This window comes from Scomber japonicus, chromosome 23 (genome assembly GCF_027409825.1).
Source record: "Scomber japonicus isolate fScoJap1 chromosome 23, fScoJap1.pri, whole genome shotgun sequence".
Taxonomy (NCBI): Eukaryota; Metazoa; Chordata; class Actinopteri; order Scombriformes; family Scombridae; genus Scomber; species Scomber japonicus.
Window position 1 is genome coordinate 19556935 of NC_070600.1, and position 22015 is coordinate 19578949.

The 22015-nt window shown below is 38.3% G+C and overlaps 1 protein-coding gene across 3 annotated transcripts in view; it reads left to right on the plus strand.

Annotated features, from left to right (window-relative positions):
- Positions 1-17710, plus strand: part of LOC128385366 (ankyrin repeat and BTB/POZ domain-containing protein 3-A) — a 198104-nt gene extending 180394 nt beyond the window's left edge. For 2 of the 3 annotated variants that reach the window (XM_053344235.1, XM_053344233.1), the window contains 12 exons: positions 208-297; positions 2648-2749; positions 3597-3690; positions 6385-6520; positions 11980-12215; positions 13873-14051; positions 14330-14435; positions 15570-15672; positions 15771-15852; positions 16141-16209; positions 16314-16427; positions 17480-17710. In XM_053344235.1, the coding sequence (XP_053200210.1) occupies positions 208-297; positions 2648-2749; positions 3597-3690; positions 6385-6520; positions 11980-12215; positions 13873-14051; positions 14330-14435; positions 15570-15672; positions 15771-15852; positions 16141-16209; positions 16314-16427; positions 17480-17710 (1542 nt within the window). The remainder of the gene's footprint in view (positions 1-207; positions 298-2647; positions 2750-3596; positions 3691-6384; positions 6521-11979; positions 12216-13872; positions 14052-14329; positions 14436-15569; positions 15673-15770; positions 15853-16140; positions 16210-16313; positions 16428-17479) is intronic. The other variant, XM_053344234.1, reaches the window with a different exon arrangement.
- The last annotated feature ends 4305 nt before the right edge of the window (positions 17711-22015 follow it).

The following is a 22015-nucleotide window of genomic DNA, read 5'->3' on the forward strand; positions in this document are numbered from 1 at the left end:
ACAATACATGTTAGCTGGATCAATTCATCGCTGGTTTTGTCTTCCCTTGGGATTTGTTAACAATAAGAACAATATAGAATATCACTGACCTGATCCTTTAAAACACAACAGCATTGTTAAAAAATAGCTAAACAGCAACAATTATTTTCCAATAACAGGAGATAAACATGAACATGCTTCATATAGTCTGTGACTCTCCTCCTGCAGGGAATGACCCCTCTCATGTACGCCTGTGTCCGTGGTGATGAGGCCATGGTCCAGATGCTGCTTGACGCCGGAGCCGACATCAACAGCGAGGTCAGTGTTAATGAGACACCATCAGTCTGCCAAAGGCAGTGAAGTCACGTTGGTTCCACATTTCTGTTCATGTCCAAGATGTTCATTTACATTTGTTGTCATGTGTACCAGTGAAAACGATGAACCCACTTTGTGTTGCTCTTCCCTCCTCTCTGTCTTCATTGTCTCACCTGCTTTCGGCATGCTTTCTGTTCCACTGGCAGCTCATTACATGAAGTGCACTGATAAGCAATAATCGGGTATCATTTGCACAGTAACAATCATAGTTTGTCTCTTCAATGATACACAATAAGAATCCACTGATAGTCTCTCAGCACAGGCAGTTACTTCATTACATTTTACACTGACGACATTTAGCAGCAGTTTGCTTCATACCACATCAATAATGCATTATTATTGTACAAGTGTGTGCACTTAGTGTAACTTGCTACCACAGATTGTACATGAAGCATGATCTTCATTGCATTTATTTATTGAGTTGAACAGAACAATTAAAGTAATTAAAGCTATATTATATAGTATAAATCTTGGTTTGTCTTATGTGTATAGCTGATTTAATCTAAGATGTCAACAAGCAACATGCAAGAGTAGAAATGCTTCATGGACTCTCCTCCACCACAGTGACCCCATCGTTGACTGTTGTGATTGCTCCATTGGTTTAGTGCCTGTATGTAGTGCAGGTGAGCTGACTCAAGAGCAAAGCACTTCCTGTGTAAATGAATCAAGATCTTATTAACTGATAAATGTTTAAATGGTCAGTTCACCCAAATTACAAAAAGCATATCTTCTCATGTAGCTCTAATGGAGTCCATCCATGCAGATATTTCCAGGTTTTATATGCTATTTTTTTTCTTGTAATGGAATTTTCTTCTTTTCCCTCATAAACATGTGCTGAAGTCACTGTTTTGCATGTGATAAGTATGTCTCAAGTCATGGCTTTAATGTCCTGAATCAAGTTCAACTTCAAAGTCACAATTGAACTGTTTAAAGTTCAGTTTCAAGTCATCAGTAAGTAATTTTGGGTTCATTATTGAATTTAATGGCATCTTCAGAAAACAAAGGAGTTGCTAAAGATTTTGGGAAATGTACCTATCCCTCAAGAGTTAGATGAGTGGATCAAGAAACAACCAATTGTAGTCTTACAGCAGGTTACATGCCAGACTATTCCTAAGGCGGGCAGCTTTCTTTGGGTTTCAGGATATCAAGTTATTGCCTCAACCCAAAGTCACTGGTGTTAAAGTCTCAGTCGAGTTTCAAAGTTTTTTTTATTGTCCAGAGACTCGAGTCCACACCTCTGGATACTACTCAGACTTCACTGTTAACAGGTTTAGGACTATTTCTTCGGGAAAAGAATAAAACTCCAAGAAAAACTGCACAGTGATGTCCTTGATTATCCAGATTTAAAGGGACATTGTTTCTAAGAAGATACATTGATGACTTTTATAGTAGCACTAAAGAAACAAACAAATTCCATTGTATTGAGGTTGCAACAAAAATGTCAGAAAACTCTCTCTCTAGTCTGTAAAAGCAAATTTATCTACATGGATATAACCAAGAGTAAGTAAGATAAAAGTTCTTTTTGTTTGTAATTTGGGTGAACTGAGCCTTGAAATAAAGTCCAAACAGATGATCTTGCATGAATATTCTCCTGGTGGAAACTTTTTGTGTTTTGAATGCTCATATTTAAAGATAATGTAGTTAGCAATGGCCTCTATTTCTGCTATAACTCTATGATATCATAACATAATGAATTATTAATCAGTGTGAAAAAACAAAAACACTAAGAGTCCCACTGTTGTTTAACATCAGAGCTCAAATGAAATGTGACATTACACTAAACGTCTGCTTGAAAGAGGCCTCCTCCAGGCGACATTTAGAAATCATTTCTTTAATTTACAAAGTGATAAGCCCAATTTCCAAATCACAGGACAACATGGCTGTTTAATTTTATTCAGCCGCCGCTTTGTTCATGAGTCAGCACCACCCGTCTTGACAGTGTTTGTACTCTCTGCCAATGTTGTGTTTTTTTCATTCCCCTTTGAAATGAAACACTATTTAAAGATGGAGCCACGCAGATAGTACAAAATGTGGTCAGAGAGCTTTGCCCAGGCAGATATATCTGCTCTCACATATAGAGCGTGAATTGAGATGAAAAATAGAAGTCAAGCTGCTCAAGATTTTCTGTGAAACTCAAGAGGAAAATCTCCCTCTGCCATCCTGCCCTTTTTTGCTTACACTCCTCCTGCATACTGCTTCTCGCTCCTCCTTCCTCCCCACCATCTCCTGCCCTGAGCTGTGAATGTTAATGGCTGTATATCTCTCTCCCTGAACTTCACCTATGACTTCCCAGGTGCCAAGCACAGTAAACAAGCACCCCTCAGTTTATCCTGAAACGCGCCAGGGGACGCCACTCACTTTCGCCGTGTTACACGGACACGTCCCTGTCGTGCAGGTAGAGACGTTTATGACCTGTAACCATTAACCTGTGGCCCTTGCCCTCACCTTTGCACCAAAATGAGAATGATGATGATGATAATTCTTATTGAGGTGCCTCATAATGATAACAATGATTTCTCCTTCTTGATCCTATCTGTGCAGTAATTATCTGGCTTAAATTCAGCCAGTCAGGGCAAACTCTCTAGATTAAGTTTGTTTTTTAATTATGTATGATTTTAAGATGTGTAGATGAGTCACCCAGCACCACCCCTCCCCTGGTTTTCACCATAACTGAATCTAACGATTGATCCTAAAGCAGCAGTGAGAAACTTCCAGAGAAGAGCTCAGTCAGGCTGGTACACAGCCGCAGGGATGCCAGATTTCAATGTTTTGTTCATTTTTAATACATGAATATATTTTGTTTCTTACTGTATGAGCTGACTCTGGGCTTAAAATCTGATTAACACTGTTGCGTTCTGATTTTTATCCCATTATTAATTTGCACCACTGCAATTATACTTAACGGTGAGTCTTTTTTAAGAGGGGGGTAGCAGAAGAAAAACATTTTGATTCTTCCTTTTCTCAACTCAGGCAAGCCAACAACAACAATAAGCCCCCCAGTCAGAACCCACACCTAATGAGGAAGTGTAGCTAGTAGTGTGTGTAGTGTTCACAAGCTACAACAATCTCCAAAATGAGGTGGATTAAGTTTCCAACAGTTGAGGTTGTTCCTGTTTCCAAGCCTGACTGTAACACACCATCTCCCCTCGCCTGTTTTCTCCCTCCTACTCTCCCTCCTGGTTTTGTCCATCCCTCCCCTCCCTCCCTTCCTGCCTTTCCACCTCCTTCCCTTCCCGTCACAGTTGTTGCTGGATAATAGCGCAAATGTGGAGGGCGCCCTGCAGGATGGGGCGGAGAACTACACAGAGACCCCGCTTCAGCTGGCCGCGGCTGCAGGTAATCACATTCGGGCAGCAAACATGTGGATTCTTCTTGGCTTTTGGATTCCAGATGTGCATTTAGTGCCTCATACACTTGACCCAAGTATTATTCCACATAAGGCGTATAAGGGATTAGTCATGACATGCTTGAATCTATGCTCACCAGAGGGCATTCTCCCTCTCCTTTAATCATCTAATTAATACATCACTTTCAATTACTATCTGGATTTTAAGAGTGCAGTGAATTTTAAAAGCTGCTTCTCATGGTTGTGCTATGATGTGCTGTGATCAGACACATATGGGCTGTAAAAAAAAAACCTGAAGTTTTTATTCACTTAATCAAAATGGGCTGTGGTCAATTGTGCATTAAAAGAAATAGTCAAACATTGTGGGATGCAATATGTGTGTTCTTGGCAAGTTAATGAGAAAATTGGTACCACTGTCATATCATTATGTTAAATATAAAGCTAAACCCAGCAACCCTTTAGCTCAGCCTAGCCTGAACACTGAGAAAATAAGGGATAAAAAACTAGCCTGGCTTTGTCCCAAGCTAACGAAAATACTCTTAAGCTAACCAATTAACATGTTGTATCTAATTGGTTTAAATTGTACAAATACCAAAGGAGTCTTGTTGTCACTGTGAGGTTGCCAGGTAACTAAAGCTTTAAATATGCTGACAGATGGATTTTGTTAGCTTTGGACATAGCCCTTGTTTTTAGTCTTTAACTATATAATAACTATGTATTTAAATGTATCACATATCTGCCCCATTAAAGGCTTATACACTGTTACCTTTAATAGTCAAAGTTAATTTGAATATATCATGTTGATAGCATAGTAGTGTATCTTCGTGTCAGTGCTTAACTGTATGAAGGTGTAGGAAGCCACGTCGCCATGGCAACATGTGGTGAAAACACGCAGCCAGCCAGTGAATTCAATTAACATCCTACTCATTAAATAATGAATAAAATGTGAATGAAATAAAGACCACAATCCCAGAACTAATTTTCTAAGTGAATAGCAAAGAGTGAGAGATTTTTCTATTCACATGCAGCAGGTTCAAGGCTCATTTTCCTCTTCAACTCCTGCCTGTTTTACTTTACTGTCATGTTAACTTTATTGCAACATAAAAGGGTCAAATAAGCAATGCCGGTATCCCTAAATTCAGCAAAGGGTTAACATTTTGATTGTGTTGGATAAGATTTTATTTGTGTGAGTATTGAACTTCTTGTTTTTGCTTGGAGCAGTGCGTCAGGGATTAGATATATCTTGTTTTGCTTTCAGTAGAGCAGATCTGACTGCTGTATTCACTCAGTTTGATATACAACAACAGTTCAGAATTCGGGGCATGTGAAAATATATTCTGACAATTTATGTCTTGTTGTTGTAAACTTGAACAGCCATTCGAAGAGCCATTTACAGCACCTCTCCTTACCTCAGAAACATTTTCAGCTCTTCGCTATACGTATAGATGTTTTTGAATCATAGAAATGTATTCACACTTGTGTATTTTACTTTGAATACCAGCAATCCAAACACCAAAGATGATTTTTTTATCATGGAAATCAAAAAAGACTAGAAAAGCATTCATTCATTCTGTAGGGCCAAAGAACTACAGATTGCTTTTCTGTTAATCACCTAATCAAGTAGTTAACTAATTATTACAGCTCTAATTATGTTTAAGATTATGTATTTTACAACTGACTGATGCTGTTTCAGTATTCTGCCATTAATTTATTATTTTTAACCCTTTAAAAAATGTCTTGTTGTTTCTTGATCATTCAAGTGCTGTTTTGATATAATAGTTGTTATGTCTGGCTGCATTTCTGTTTAATTTATGAGTTATTAGTTTAAAAGTATTCAGACACTTTACTTAAGTCAACTAAGTATATCTCAGTGTATAAAATCCACTTAAGAAAAGTATTATCAGAAAAAACATACTTAATGTACCAGAAGTAATTTCAGTGTTGTTCAGTATTGTTATACATAATATATTATTGGATTTTTGCATTATGCATTAGTGTGTAAGCATTTAAATGATGCAGCTGGTCAAGGTGAAGCTAATTTTAACTACATTATATCCTGTGGGGCAGTTTAACCTATAAAGATGCAGATTCTGTTGCTCATACATTTCATATCTGAAATTCTAACCTGCAAAGTAACCTATCTTTAAAAACTGGTCAACAGGTTTTATTATTATTATTATTTTCAGAATGTTTTGGGCATTAGTCTGTGTATTACTATTACTAAATTATTACTACACTATATTTAGCTTGTCAAACATCTGTGAACACTTTTAATTACACTAACCTGCAAGAAAAGTGCTGTACAAATGAAGTTTGATGGATTGATAGCTGTAAAATAAATGTAGTAGAGTAAAAAGTACAAAATATCTTTCTGAAATGTAGCAGAATTGAAGTATGAAGAAGCATAAAATGGTAATGCTCCATGCAATATACCCCAACGCCCCTGGTTCGAGTCTGACAAGGAACCTTTGTTGCATGCCATACCCGGCTCTCTCTCTCCCCCTTGTTTCCTGCCAGTCTCTCTTCCACCAACTGTCCAATAAAGGCAAAAAAATCCCCAAAAATGATATTAAAAAAAAGAAAGTACCCCAAAATTCTTCTTGAGTAAATGTAGTTAATGACTTCTTTCCACCATTGCTGTATTTGAGTGTTTATTCGTCTCTTTGAACTTTTGGCTTCGTTAGGTAACTTTGAGTTGGTGAGTTTGCTTTTGGAGAGAGGGGCAGACCCCATGATCGGGACCATGTGTCGAAACGGCATCTCCTCCGCCCCGCTGGGAGACATGAACTCATACAGCCTGGCAGCATCGCATGGCCACAGGTAATATTCACACACACACACACACACAGACACACACACACACACACACACACACACACACACACACACACAAGAGCCAGCAAGCTGAGATATATCCATTACCACAGTATTGATCCATTTACACACTCTGCCCTGGTCCCTCTGCCGCCTCACAAAATCCTGCAGTATATGTGACGGCAGATATCACGGCTTCACTGTCAGACAGCAGGCGACGATAAGTGTAGCAGTCTATTCAGCAGCACTTTTGGCTCCAGTTTGACATAATTTCCCTGCAGCTGAGTAAGATAAACACCATTAACATTCAAGGCAGTAAGAGCTGTCAGGAAGTGGAGTGGAGGAGCAAGCCAATAACACAATACAGCATTATTAAGACAATCAATTATAGCATAGCATGATGTTCAGGCTGCAGCATGTTGTGCATCAGGATTGGCAGAGTGCAATTGGCTTGGGGAGATAGTGGGGATTTCCTCCCCTCTGGTCAGTGCATCCCTGCTTCTGCTGAGTTATTTTTGTCCCCCTCATAGTGATTTATGCAGCCTCACCCATAGACCATATAGTATATCTAGAATAAAAAATAGGCTATTTAAAAATAAATCTAAGTAAAGGGCTGCAGTGTGAGACTAGTCTACAGTGGAAAGAAAAATAAAATCATAAATAGATTTTCACTCTAAGTGCTCGCACTCATGTGGCTATAAAGATGACATCGTATCTAGGCTATGTGATGACGCAGTAAATGGACCAGGGTTGCCTCCTTTCCTGCTCAGAGATCTGCAGTAATGTGGGTAAAAGAGGGGCGACACACTTTAGATGACCCCTCCACAGGAAAGCAGTCTATTTTCTAAGTCTGCCAAGTGGGCATCTACTGTAGCCTATTTATTTTTATAATGACAGCCTGTTTTGCTGCTGTGATTACTTTCTATTCAATATATAGGGGGGATTTAATTCTGGCATGTTAAAGCTTTTAGCCTTGTGTTTTGTTGTACATTATCACATCTCTTGTGTGTCTGCATGAGGAAAGGACAAGGCCGTGAACTTGACATCACATCACTGAGAGTGAAAATATTGTGCTACTTAATTAATTACATTTTAAAAATGGATGAAAATACTCCTGTAAATGCAGTGGTCAAGGTTAGGTTCTGTAATTGATTTATTAGAGTTAATAAGTACATGTATTTTATAGTTCTTACTTTAACAGATGCAAGAAATAGCCCATAGGATCCATAGTCTCTCTAGGCCTCTATATGGTTCTGATGTATCTTCATGAATAAAAACCACCACTCCCCCTCTGATGATCACTTCTCTGATCACTCCCTCACATATTGGTTGTGACATGTGAGGATGTGGTAGTCCTTATATACCATGACGTAAAGGTTGTATTTCAGGCATTCACCGAGGGGAGCAAACATATCCATAAGTTATTTGCATGTATTAATAACAGTTATCTAAAAATAACTATGGTGATATCATGTTCCTGATCCATCTTTTTTCAACATGGACTTGTCAAATGTCGCATGTGGTCGCTATGAACGTGGCTGTCATGAATAAAGTAAAAAGGGTAATAAAAGGTATTTTCATCTTGAACAATGGTGCATTACGTTAACTAAATTATTTGTATTTTTGCATTCAGTGTTTAAACTGGAGACAATATCTTGTACAATATATTTATTAATATTATTCATCATCAGCAAGATTCTCCTTCCTGACATGTCGTGTCTTGTCCACTTGCAAGCTAGTCACCAAGTCATTAAACAATATTCTGGGTTTTGTTTTTCAGATGTAGAAAAATGTGCAAAGCTAGCAACATCATGAGGGCAGAGCAGATAATAGTCAGTAATTAACTCAAATGTTTGAGCAAACTACTACTTTTCTTATTTGTACATGAGTTGAATAAAGATATAACTTGTAAATATGACACAATATTATTTTTTGTATATATATCGGATTTCTTTATCTGATTACATGCACACAACTTGAACAAAACCTCTTGTATTCAGCTTGCACTTAACTCAGACTGTCAATCAACTATTAGTGACGATCAAATTCATATTTATTAACAGCCTAAAAGTGATGACTGAGCCTCTCTTCAACTTGCCATTAGAGAAACACACTGACACTGACAGGAGATGATGTTATGTTGCCCTCCTTCTCCAAAGCAGATGGTGCATCATCAGGCTGTGATAATACTGTATGCGTTACATGTTGAAATCCATTCTTCTCATAGGAGGGCATCTGCTATTGCTGCATCATTCTGTTGCAGGGGCATTGTTGCATTCAATGTAGTTATTCAATGTGTTCAATGCTAATAATGTACATGCAAGCTAAACATTTTCAACCCTTTTAAAATCTTTCAGGAGATTTCTCTAATAATTTAAGATCCAGAAATCCCATGACTGAACTGCTTCATCCTGGTAAAAGTAAATAATAACCAAGATCTAAATACATTTAGCATAAAAATATGTCTTAAAACTGTCTAAAATGTCACTTTAAGACAGCTTCTGATGGTTAACCACAACAACGACACATATGCAAAGGAGATATGAAGCCATTGACAAATGACCGAATGAAATGGACTGCTACCTTAATTAAAATTATGGATTTTTCTGGGTTTGAATATTGTTGAAATCAATTGGAGTAATGTCTAATATAGGTCTTGTTGTTTTTAGACATTTTAATGCAGAAAAGTTACATATTGGGCCTTTTAGATGTTTGGCCCTTACATCTTTAGATATGAAGGTTTTTGATAAGATTATAATAAGGTGCATAACATATGAGTACATGTATGTTCTACAGAAGGTCCACAGTTTCCTTACAGGGCTGGCAGCGGAGTAGAGGATGCCACCTTGACCTTGCTGAATTACCCCTTATCATCACCCTGTTTGTAGCTTTTCCTCTACTTTTAATATTATTCAGCCATATTTACTTGCAGAAAAACTTCTGTCTGATTTTAATCTTGATATTAATGTCACTGGATGGATTTTAGAGTTTTTGACAGACCGGTCACAATGTGTGAGAGATAACGGTGTCCTTTCAAACAAGCTTCACTGGTTCACCTCAAGGATGTGTTCTGTCTCTCCTCCTTTGTATTCTTTACACAAACAACTGTCAAAGTAAATACCAGAACAGACGCATTATAAAGTTTGCCGATGACTCTGTTATATTTAGCCTACTGGAAGGAGAGGAACAAGGTCATGGGCCAGTAATTGAAGAGATTGCGTCATGGTACAAGGAGTCTTTTCTTGAGTTGAATATGTCTAAAACCAAGGACATGATTATTGACTTTACAAAGTTGGGACCAAAGCCAAAGCTGACAGATACCAAGGGGAATAAAATTGACCTGTGACAACAATTTGACCGTCCATCCAAATATAGATGCAGTTTCTCAGAAGATCCAATAACATCTGGACTTCTTGAACAAAAATGAAAAGATTGAGATTGAGTAATGATTAGTGGGCAGCGGATAACGACCTAAGCACTAAATGTCTGCACTACAATGATGACTGAGTATGGTCTGTCTTTCTGTATTGTGGCCTTGTTTGGAAACCTGAATCTGACCAAGAAGAATAGACTTGGTCAGCTTGTTAAAGTGGCCAGTTAAAGTTGCTGGGATGAGTCAGCTACTATAGGCAGGTTCATATTAGACTGCCCTGATCAGGGTCTGCAGAGAGAGTTTGAGATCCTACCTTCAGGCTGTAGATACAGAGTTCCTGCTCAGAAGACAAAACAATAAAAAGTATCTTATGTTTGCACAGTAATTAGTAGTCTGAATTTGCATTTGTGATTTCTGTACCTAAGCATTTAAATGTTATTGGCATTCAGCTCTTTGTCTGTTTGTTTGAAGTGATCTCGCATTGTACTGTTTGTTCCTGGGATCTATCTAGATTGTTATATAAGGTGATTGTGTTTTTCATGATGAATGTTTTTATATACCTGGCAGCAAGTAAATTTCCCCTGGTAGAATAATAAAGTTTGACTTGACTTAATGTGTTTAATTTTCATACTGTATATTGGGGCTCCACGGACCAGTGATACAAGTTGAGAATATGCTATCACAATGGTGCTTTATTAAGTACACTGCTGTGCAGAACAGGCTGATTGCTTGACCTCCAGCTGCTGCTTCAACGCACAGAAAAATCAAAACTGTTGATTTGAGATGCAAATAATATACACCAACAACATGAAAGAAACTAACATTGTATTATACATACTAGATGCTATAAATAATAAGTACTCTAATAGAATATGAATATTCTTTTCTTATTCCAAGTAAAATGAGGGTTGCTTTTAAAAAGAAAATACTCAACAGAGCATTTGAAAAATTCTGCATCTTAAAATAAAGTGGATCAATCATGTTGGGCTATATAATTTATTTTCTGTGGCTTCAGTTCAGATTTGAGTGGGTATGTTTGCTCCAAAGATTTGTGCGCTTCACAATTGCCACGGTCTCGGAGCATATGAGACAAATTGGTTTTGAACTGCCTCTATGAGAAATGAACATTTAAGAGTCTTGTAAACTTCTTGATTAAAAGCTTTCTTTTTGCTGTCTTCTTTTCTCTTTGCATGCCATGTGAAAGTATATTTATCTGACTGTTGTCTCTCACATGCATGCGTATCTCACTCACTGACTCGAGTCGCAATGCTTATCAACATGCACAGATTTGATTGGCTGAGTAGCATAATGTGAGATGATTCACAATGCAATTCACATGAATCGGTCTGTGAGTTTCCTGGGCTGCTAACCCAGTGCCGTAAAGGCTGGAAACGCTCTGTGAAAATGTATTAATTCTCCATAATGTATTAGTTATAATGACCTTTCACTCAACACTGCTCTTCCTTGGGTCCTCAATAATACATTGACAAGTGTGAAGTCGATCGGATGAACGATTGTTGAGAATATTGGTTGCCATCTGTGGTAGAGAGAGAGAACGAGCATAGCCCAAACATCAAGACAGCCGAAGCTATAACCTTTCTAACAGTCATGAAAGTAAGAGTATTTACTGCCACCTTATTGGAAAGGTCTAGATCCTCAAAAGTTTTTCTTTTAATGTTATCTCTAACATTTTTCATTCAAACAACTTCACACTTGACACTGCACTTCTTTGGATCCTCAGCAATATACCTGCCAAGTGTTAGGACAATCGGATGAATGGTTGTCGAGAAAAGCAAAGGACATAAATACAGACAGACTGTGAGACAGAGACTCCTTCCTTTACAGTTAGAGGAGAATATTTTGAGTCTTATCAGAGTTGCAGAGAGAAATGGACCATTATTCTAAATTCCACTTCACAACTTCTCTGACTATTTGGCCACGCTACATTTCCCTGTTTCCTCAACATCTCCCTACAGCTTTCTTACCTAACCCTCTTTTTTTTACCCCTTCCCCTGACCTGTCATAGTATCTTATCACTGTGAATTCATTTAATCTCTGTCTGAGTGTTTATCTGATACTTCGTCCCCTCTAGGAATGTGTTTCGGAAGCTCCTGTCTCAGTCGGAAAAGGAAAAGGGGGATGTGCTGTCCCTGGAGGAGATCCTGGCCGAGGGTACAGATACCACCAGGGAGAAGACTTTGGCTCCGCATGCCAATGGTGGAGGGACCCTGCGAACAGGAAAGGCCAAGCTGAGGGCCCTGAGAGAGGCCATGTACCATAGCGCAGAGCACGGCCATGTGGACATCACCATAGACATCCGCAGCTTAGGTCAGATTTACTAATACATGCTTCACTGGCACACATGCATCGCTCTCTGGTGCCTCCAGCTGTTCTGGGGATGTGCTCATGCTGTGCCTGTCCTGTCCCGTTCCGTTCTGTCCAGTCCTGTGCTGTCCTGTATACACTCTCAGCAATCACCACAGTTCATCCAACCATGAAACAGTCTCCAAAGGAGGACTTTTTATATCCAAGGCGATAATAGCTTGGGTCAAAGGTGTGAACATGATGGTGAAACAGTGTCCTCAAGCAGTGCTCATTCTGTAGATGTGGCAATCATCAGCTTTCACCCCGACATTGTCCAGTTCATTGGGCACCTAATGTGGCTCTCTATTAGTATTTGATTAGTCTAATTGACAATTTGATTATAGCTGACAAAACAGTGTCACAACAAGGTACATTCTGCAGCTGTTCAGGAGCTTTCGGTCATATTACCTCAGAAAATTGAGATTTCCCCTTTGTAATGGATTGTAGATGTTCAAATTTCCATTTGTTTAAGCTCTTAAGAATAATAGTATATCCCATTTGTTATTTTGTACTAAAACCAATGTTTTAAAACGACATTGTGGTTTCATGAGGGTTTTAACTGGATATTACATGAGCTTTAAAGGTGATGGTTGGCAGATTTTGGTTAGCTGTTTGTCCCTGTTTCCATTGTCTATGTTACGCCGAGCTAACCATCTCCTGACTGTTGCTTCATGAATACAAAACAAAGAGTGGCATAAGAGTGGCTACTCATTTAACTTGGAAGGAAAGCTTCTTCTTCTTCTTCTTTTTCTTCTTCTTCTTCTTCTTCTTCTTCTCCTTCTCCTTCTCCTTATTCTGCTCCTTCTCCTTATTCTTCTTCTTCTTCTTCTTCTTCTTCTCCTCCTTATTCTTCTCCTTATTCTGCTTCTTCTTCGTCTTCTTTGTCATGTTGTTGTAAAAATTGAGACTGAAAGTTCATTCTTGAATGTGGAAACAGCAGTCGACACTACAATCTCACAACAAGGATGGTTGTGTAAAACGACTAAAAGCTCCAACACAGTTGTGGTGAGATTGTTTTGTCAAATTTTGTAGAATTGTCAAACTCAATTGATCAATTTTGAGCTGTGAAATGTTTTTTAAAATGTATAAAAATAACCATAATAGGTTCCCAGAGCCTGAGGTGCCATCTTCACGTTGCTTGTTTTGCCCGACCAACAGTCCAAAACACAAAGACACTTACTTTAACAGCAAAACTTCACATTTGAGAACCTGGGTCTGGCAAAAATTTTCATTTTATACATGATTAATAACTTCAATGACTAATCGATTATAAAAGCTGATTTCATACTCGATTACTCAACTGATCATTCCAGCAGAGCTCCAACTGTCATCGGTTATATTAATTTCACCTTCTAGTTGCCATCAACTCATCACAGCACATAACAGTCATTTTTTAACAGGACATTGTTTAATTATATTCAAGTACTGCCTTTTTATTCCCGCCGGAGCCTCAGACTTCCCACTAATCCAATGCTCACCATGCAATCGCCCTTCAACTCGCGCTAACGCCACAAAGTGATGGAAACATGGTCGGATCTGTCGCCCTTGAAACTCCTCAGACATCAGATTGGCTTCGGTCTTCACAAGTGTGTATTCACTGTTGTTGTGGTGGTGTTCCCAGGCGTTCCCTGGACGCTGCACACCTGGCTCGAGTCCCTGCGTACCTGCTTCATCCAGCACCGCCGACCGCTGATCCAGGGCCTTCTCAAAGACTTCAGCTGCATCCAGGAGGACGAGTACACAGAGGAGCTCATCACGCACGGCCTGCCGCTCATGTTCCAGATCCTGCGAGCCAGCAAGGTCAGCAGGGTTTTCTTTCATGTGCATGTAAACAAAATGCTTGTTATTGAAACATCAGACAAAAGTAAGTCTAGTTCGCTGGGAATACAAACTGTCCTGTGCTCATATTCGAGGGTGACATTAACACTCATATTTGCATATATTTAGTTGCACTCCAAACCATATTATCATACATTTGCATAAAATTTTGTCTCTGATAGCTTGTGGAAAACTGAGACCACAAAACTGTAATCTGTGAAAAAGTTTCTGTCCTCACTTGTGTTGGTGTCTGTTTGCAGAATGAGGTGATAAGCCAGCAGCTGTCAGTCATTTTCACCCAGTGCTACGGGCCCTTCCCCATCCCTAAGCTGACAGAGATCAAGAAGAAACAGTCCTCGCGCTTAGGTAAGCAAGTTAAAAATGTTTTTGCCATTTTTTTCCACTTTCACTTTGCATTAAATAAAGCTGAGTGACGAGGGAGTGACAGCGAGGTTAGAAATAAAGTTGTAGTTTTGGGGGGGGATTTTTGTCTCCAGCTTTGTTGAGGTCAAAGAATACTTGTCAATCAAGCAAATACTCTGACACCCATCTCCCTTTTTTCCCTCAGATTTGTCTTCTTCTGTGATAGACGTGTTATTTCTTTTCAGCCTTGTAACTGTTCTCTAGCAGATGTTAAAGGTTTTATGAACTGACAATAGGTTGAATCGCTTTTGTGATAAAATCATTTGGTGCTTCAGATTGGCAAATAGGCAGACACACATGAGAAATGTCACATATTATTGCTTCACATTCTTATCATGACAAGATTACAGAGCTATTTCTTCAGGTTATTAACTAATGCAACAGTTTCTTCTTGATATTTGGGAAATATCAGAGAGCTGTTTAGTTTTCAATTGACAAAACATGGAGGAGGAGTGAAATGTTAAAGTTCAAGTTATTAACAGGTGTTATTCAGTGTTTTATTTCTATCTATTCTATTCCCTCAGTTAATAACACACATTTCTAATCATATGTTTTGCATGCAGATATTTGCAGTTACGTGTTAGTAATGGTGTGATTATAAGTTAAAGCTCTTTTGAAGTGAGGAAGGTCAGAGACAGGTCCACAATTTCATGTTTTTCTTTTTTTAATTAGAACATGAAGATGCATTGAAACCTTCAGTGACTGTGCTGTAGCACCACCTAGTGTTCGCTCAATAACAGGGCGAGACTAACATGACAGGTGGTCTGTTACTTGAAGGAGAAGTGAATTCATGCTTTAAAAACCTTTCATAACTAATTAAATTATCAGGACACATTTTAAGACACAATGAGGGCCTGATATCAAATTCACTTGGCTGCCTTTTGTAATACAAGTGAAATAGGAATCTATGCAGCGCTGAGTGATGAATCACCTGTGGAGTAGCTACAGTAATTAATTACCACATTAGTTTAATCCTCTGCTGTTTGCTGTTCTACACCTGTGGTTTAGGAGATTTGACTAATGAGGCATCATTTGGCATTTTATTGTCATGTTTTTTTTGTTTGTTTGTTTTTTAAGACCCTCACTTCCTCAACAACAAGGAGATGTCTGATGTCACTTTCCTGGTGGAGGGGAAACCATTTTATGCACATAAAGTTTTGCTGTTTACAGCATCACCCAGGTAAAGTTGGATTATGAATTTATTGTTGTTTATTTTACTTTTTTTTTAATAAAAGAAGAGTGGGAGATACTATACATGATTTCTTCTTTTTCATCCAGGTTCAAGTCACTGCTCCAAAACCGTCCAGCTGCAGAGAACACCTGTATTGAGATCAGTCACGTCAAGTACAATATATTCCACGTAAGATGTTATATCAGATTTTGATTCTTGAGAAGGCATCATTATGGTTGTGCTTTAAAATGCAGGCTAGATAAGGCCTGCAACTAGCAGTTATTTTTGTTACTGATGAATAGATTAATGCTTGAGTCCTTAAAATGTCAGAAAAGAATAAAAAATACGATGAATAAGTCTTTAGAGCTTTTGTCTAACAGAGAAAGCAGCAAGTCCTTATCTAAACTTTAAACATAATTTAAATCTACATTGTTATACAGTACCATAGACTGAAAACAATCCTGTTGTGTCTTTCAGTTGGTCATGCAGTATCTGTACTGTGGAGGCACTGAATCCTTGCATATACGCAACACTGAAGTTATGGAGGTAAGAGAGACTTAACCAAAGCCTGCTGAGCGACAGCGCAAGTATTAGCATTTCTAATCCCGAATCCTGTGCCTCATTCTGTCTGGCTGTACTGTTCCCTACAGCTCCTGTCTGCAGCCAAATTCTTCCAACTAGAGGCCCTTCAGAGACACTGTGAGATCATCTGCTCCAAAAACATCACCACCGAAACCTGTGTGGACCTTTACAAACATGCCAAGGTGAGCAAGTGTCTTCAGCAGCTGGTGGAGAACAGATGATCAACTTCTTTGTCAAAATTTAATGAAATGTCCCTGTGAACATGCCAGAAACCTATAAAATCTTATATAAGCTGCAAACATAACATACATCTGCAGTGCATTCAGCTCTTGTGAGCATTTTAGTATCTTTCAGCCTTGTTTTGGTTTTATGGACTTAAATTTTACTTATCTGGTTCATCCTTACCATTCTTATCAGTTATTTTCAGATGTAGAAGGCAACTATGTTTTAGCGAAAACACAATGCAAACAACCTTAATTTTTGTATTTTGTCATGGTCCCCAGCAAATGAAATCCAATGACTTTGGTGATCAGCTCTATGGCTCTCTAGCACCACCAGCAGGTTGACATTTATGGTTTTGCATAATCGCAACAGCTATTAGATGAACTACTATGAAATTTGGTACCAAATATTTACGATAAATCGAAATAGCTTTAGTGATTCTTCTCCAGTTTGTCCGATACTTTGTTTTATGAGTAAATACCAGTCAAGCTAAAGGCATTCCCAGTAGACGTAGTTGTACTTTGTGTTTAATGCTAATTATCAAAGGTTATCATGCTAATTAAGATGGTTAACATTGTACCTGCTAAATATCTGCATGTTAGCATTGATAATGTGAGCATGTTAACATTAGCACAACATTAGCACTTTAGCTCAAAGTGCTGCAATGTAGCCTCACAGAGCCGCAAGTGCAGCCGTAAACTTTTAGTTATGCTGGACTTGTTGTCATGAAAATGGTAAAATTCTAATGTTTGCATAACCAATAATCAGGTGTGTTGAAACATTTATGACTGTAATAGTATCAAAAAAGACTCATCCGCACTGATACCGCCTCACCCTAAAAGCAATCCAACACTGCACCAATTGTCATCTGGTGTGTTTAACTTTTCCACAAACAAAAGCGTGTTATAACAGAATATAAAGTGGCTTTAATCTAGAAATACTTAGAAGTAGTTATTGTCTGTCTTTTAAAAGTGTTAAAACTCTGTCATGCTTCTTGTTTTTTTTGATTTAGTTCCTTGGTGCCACGGAGCTTACGGCTTTCATCGAGGGCTACTTCCTGAAGAACATGGTGCTGCTGATTGAAATCGACGGCTTCAAGCAGCTGCTATATGAACCTCCTCCTGCCGAGAGCCCTGCGTCCAGCCCCGGTGTCTGCTCCGACATCCTCTACGACCTGGAGAAAACTCTGGCCACACGCATCCACTCCATCCACCTCTCCACCTCCAAGGGCTCCGTGGTGTGACGTCGTCCCGCTCCGGAGCCCTCCGATCCAGCCACAGCATCCATGTAACACCACTTTTAACATCCAGTGTCTTTGCTATACAGCCCCGTCCACCTGTCCTGCGCCCCCTCCCCCAACCGCTGCTGAAGAGGAGCTACCGGATGTCGATATGTCAGGGATTCCCTTTAATTCTGCCTGATGCAGCCCCTTGAGGGGACATTAATGTTGGCATACGTGAAGAAACCAGAGAGAGAACTTTCTCGCCTTGTCAGAAGTTTGAACTCTGTTGTACTAACAGCTCCCACTGATCACTTCACACCCCTACAGTATCTGAAACTGTAAGAAAAACAGACTCAACCCAACAGTATCACTTAGAGCTAGCCGTGATTATGAAACTTTCTACTGTATTTCATATAGGATACATGCATGAAATACACACTGTACACCTTTTTTGGGCTTAAAAGGTTAGATTAGAATTTTAAATCAATAATTCAATAAAAGCAGCTTTGTCATCATCTCAAATATGAGACTTCAGTTTACAAATAACATCACTTTATGGAAGTGGATGCCATTGCAGTGAAGTTACCTGTAGTATAAAGTTTGACACATGCCAAAATATACTCCTACTATACAATCAATACAAATAAACAATAAGAGTGATTAGTAGCAATGCCAGCAGACGGACATTTAGGTGGAGCTGAACTTAATTTGCATTTTTTTCTGTCAAATCTGTGTCGGATACGTTTCACTGTGTTATCTACTGTGTGCAGAGGCCAAACTGATCACACGAACTTCCACCTTGGCCGACACTGCGGCGCTGACTCAACTTACAGACAGCCCACTCAGTGAAATCTATGCTGACATATGCTTGAAACTTGGATGTCCAACTGGGAAATTAACTTGTGATAACTCCACGGACACTGTCGACTTTTTTTGCATGACACCTCCTCAACTGAGCTGCCCTGATATTGCTTTTTATGCAGAGCTTACTTCACGGACCACTTTCGCAAAGGAGAAGTAAGGGAAAACGCTGCTTATTAACTTTCTATCCACTGCAAAACAGACTGAGCGAGCTTGGAGATGGATTTCGAGGGACTTTCCCTTTAAAGATATTTAAAGCAAAGTGTAAATAAGTCCTGAAAAGTCATCGTGCTGTTTGTTCTTTTTTGTAAAACTGATAGACAGTATTCTCCTACACTCGCTTGGCTGATGACAACAGTCTCATTGAATGTGCTCCCTGAACAGTTTGTTCTAGCTGTATGTCTTATGCAAAGTTGCATGTTTGATCCGTTTGTATGACTCCTCTGTTTTGCTTTAGGTGTGCTTTCTGTGTAGATTGGTAGGGTTGAGTAGGTTGTTGATTGTTCAGAAACCAGTTAAAAGGAGTTTCCCCCCATTTCTGACACATTCCAAATGATCAGGGTCAACCACAAGATCCTTTTTTTGTTTTAGACTTCACCTCAGCTGAATCTCTCAATAACATGATTTCTCTGAAGGAAAAGGCCGCACACTCTCAGCACTGAGTTTAGAAGGTTGCAAAATTGGAAGACCTTTTCTACGATTTTGGATTAGCATGAAACTCTCCTGGTTGAATTATAAGTGCAAAAGAACAACAACTGCATCTCAAAATATTCAGTTCTGTAATTTCGGCAAGAAACATCCAATCACCAAGCTTAAAGTTAGCGTAGAGTACTCTGATAATGTTGGGTGGAAGCAAAAGTTAACTGATATCAGAATTTGCATCTTAAAATAATCCATGCGGATTTTGGTTGAATTTAGAAACCATGGCGCCACATTTTATTCACAAATTAATTTTGAAGCGTTTTGAATAAACTATCATGCTTCTGACTGGCTCCTTCTCCATAGCATCAGCAGCAGAGGCTCATGGATATTGTTGAATTCAGAGTTGTCTGCAATGCCAACCTGATGGAAAGAAAATGCTAAGAAATTAAGTTGAAATCATTTTAACTAGTGGCCATAATGTTAACATATGATCAAAATATTATCCAGGAGAGTTCACTTAGGATATTGTTAAAAGAAAAATAGTCAAGCATCAAATATAAAATGTGAAACAACACATAACTTTATACTAGAATAGGAAACAAAAAAGGGAGACAAAACCATATCTCCAAACACCTGAGACATTATCATCATTACATCAAAAACTATGAAAATATCCTTAGAATAAAGCAAACAATATGTCAAAATCCATAAAATACCAATGAAAATAGTAAAAAATGGAAACAGCCATGTTTTTAAATGAAATATTAGATCGGAAATGCAAAAAAAGCAATTTGTCAAAACAAAATGTTCAAAAAGAGGGTTGGAAATGGCAATCACGCCAGTTTCATTTCAATTTTACAGATTTTGACATTTTGTTTGTGTCATTCTTCGGATGTTTATATAAGCTAGTGATAGGGGTAATTGTCTCGATTATTTGAGATTTGGCTCAGGCGGTTTTGAGATTTGGTTCCTCTATTTGATTGGTCGGTTGTGGCTCTAGTATAAAAAGTGTCATTTCACGTTGGGAATTTGATGCCTGACAAAGATCCATGACAGAAATGTTGTGTTTCTGAAAGCGTGCAGAAAACGCCACCTCACAGTATGTCCTGTCCACCAGATGTGTATTACATAACAGTTAACTAACATCAATCCTAAAAAGGACCAAATGTTAAACCAAACACCTTTTTATCCAGCAGCAGCTCTGCAGTATCAGTCCTGCTATCTAAATGATGCACACCCACTCAAAAAAGGGTCAAAGGTCATTCAGTTGAACAGAATTTGAATAAAACCCAGCTGACTTGACCACGACCCCTCTCACTCAGACACATTGCATTTAAATTTAGGAGGAAATCATAGAATCTACAGTATATTATGAATGTAACAAAGCAACAAAATTTTAACATTTACAAAATGTGCAATGTCTCCAGTCCAGCAACAGACCAAATAGAGAGGCTTCCCTCTGTTTCCAGCGGCTTACGATGCATACGTCTCTAAAGTGTCCTCATAAATTGTGGTTCCTTCTACCTTCAGAAAAGAGGCAAAGCTTATAACAGATGCTGTAGCACACTCAAAATTACTTAATTATTTGGGCCAAAAACATTTTAGGTGGGAAAAAACAGGCATGTAAGAGTTAGCTTTACGTTCTGTAAATAGTTACAGAAAATGAAATATAGATACTAACCTACGACTTTATTTTCTTACCTACATACATAGCACTATATATTTTATTTTACATTCCACAGCTATTTTGTTTTACAAAAGTGAAAAAGATTATATAAAAAGATGCTTTAAAGTTTAAAATTAAGCAATATTTCCTTAAGACTGTATTACTTTTAGTAGTACAATGAATAATATGCCACAGAATAAAGGAGTGATAAATGTGAATTGAGACATATAACATAGTGGACAAATGAGTCACTGAAAAAAACCTGAATATACTATTTTTGTTTATATTTTTGTGACATCCCATGATGTATTTTCTTTTAAATGTATGTCACTCATTTTAAAAGATTATCTCTAACTTATAAAATGAAAATTTGTTGATTTTACCCTCACAGCTTTAACAAAGCTCATGTTAAATTATTCAGATTAACTATGATTGAGATAATTCATCTTTATATTTGGCTTTATACTAAATACATGCCCACATTTTAACTGAAACAACTTGCAATTTGAATGTGCAATGTAACTTAAAGATGCAAACCATTTTGTCTCCACCGAGGTAAAAGGGGTTTATAATGATGTCAAGCACTTTTTGTGCCAGTGTTACTGTAGCCTCCACACAATCAAAAGCATTAGTATTTCAACCACAAGCGTAAGTTGAAGTCTTATTGTGAGCCATCAACAGCTGCATATGGCTTTAACATGAAAAAGATGAGCATAAGCCAAAAGACTTTAAGCTTATCTCTGTTTTTAATAATCTTAATGTTATGTCATTAGCAAAAGACTAACTAACTTTAGCTTGCCCCTGTACTGGTGCTTTTGATTCGAAACTGGGTCAAAGCCGTAGAGTAAATGTCGGTTTGCATGGCTCTTCTTGTTTAATGTTGTCGAGAATGTGCTGTGTACACCAGCTTTGTCTAGACAAGACTCTCCCCTTAATTTGTCTGAGCATTTATTTGCCTGCGTACAGTATTTGTTCCTGGTAATAAACAACATTTCTCCTAGACGCAGTGGAAACATGCATGGGATACTCACTAGATTTCAACACGGGTGGGGGGCGGGGACTTTTGCTATTATTTTTTCTTTGATGAGAACATGTATATTGTACAATATATATATATGAAATATAAATTATACATGGTGTGAGAAGCAGGGATGTGG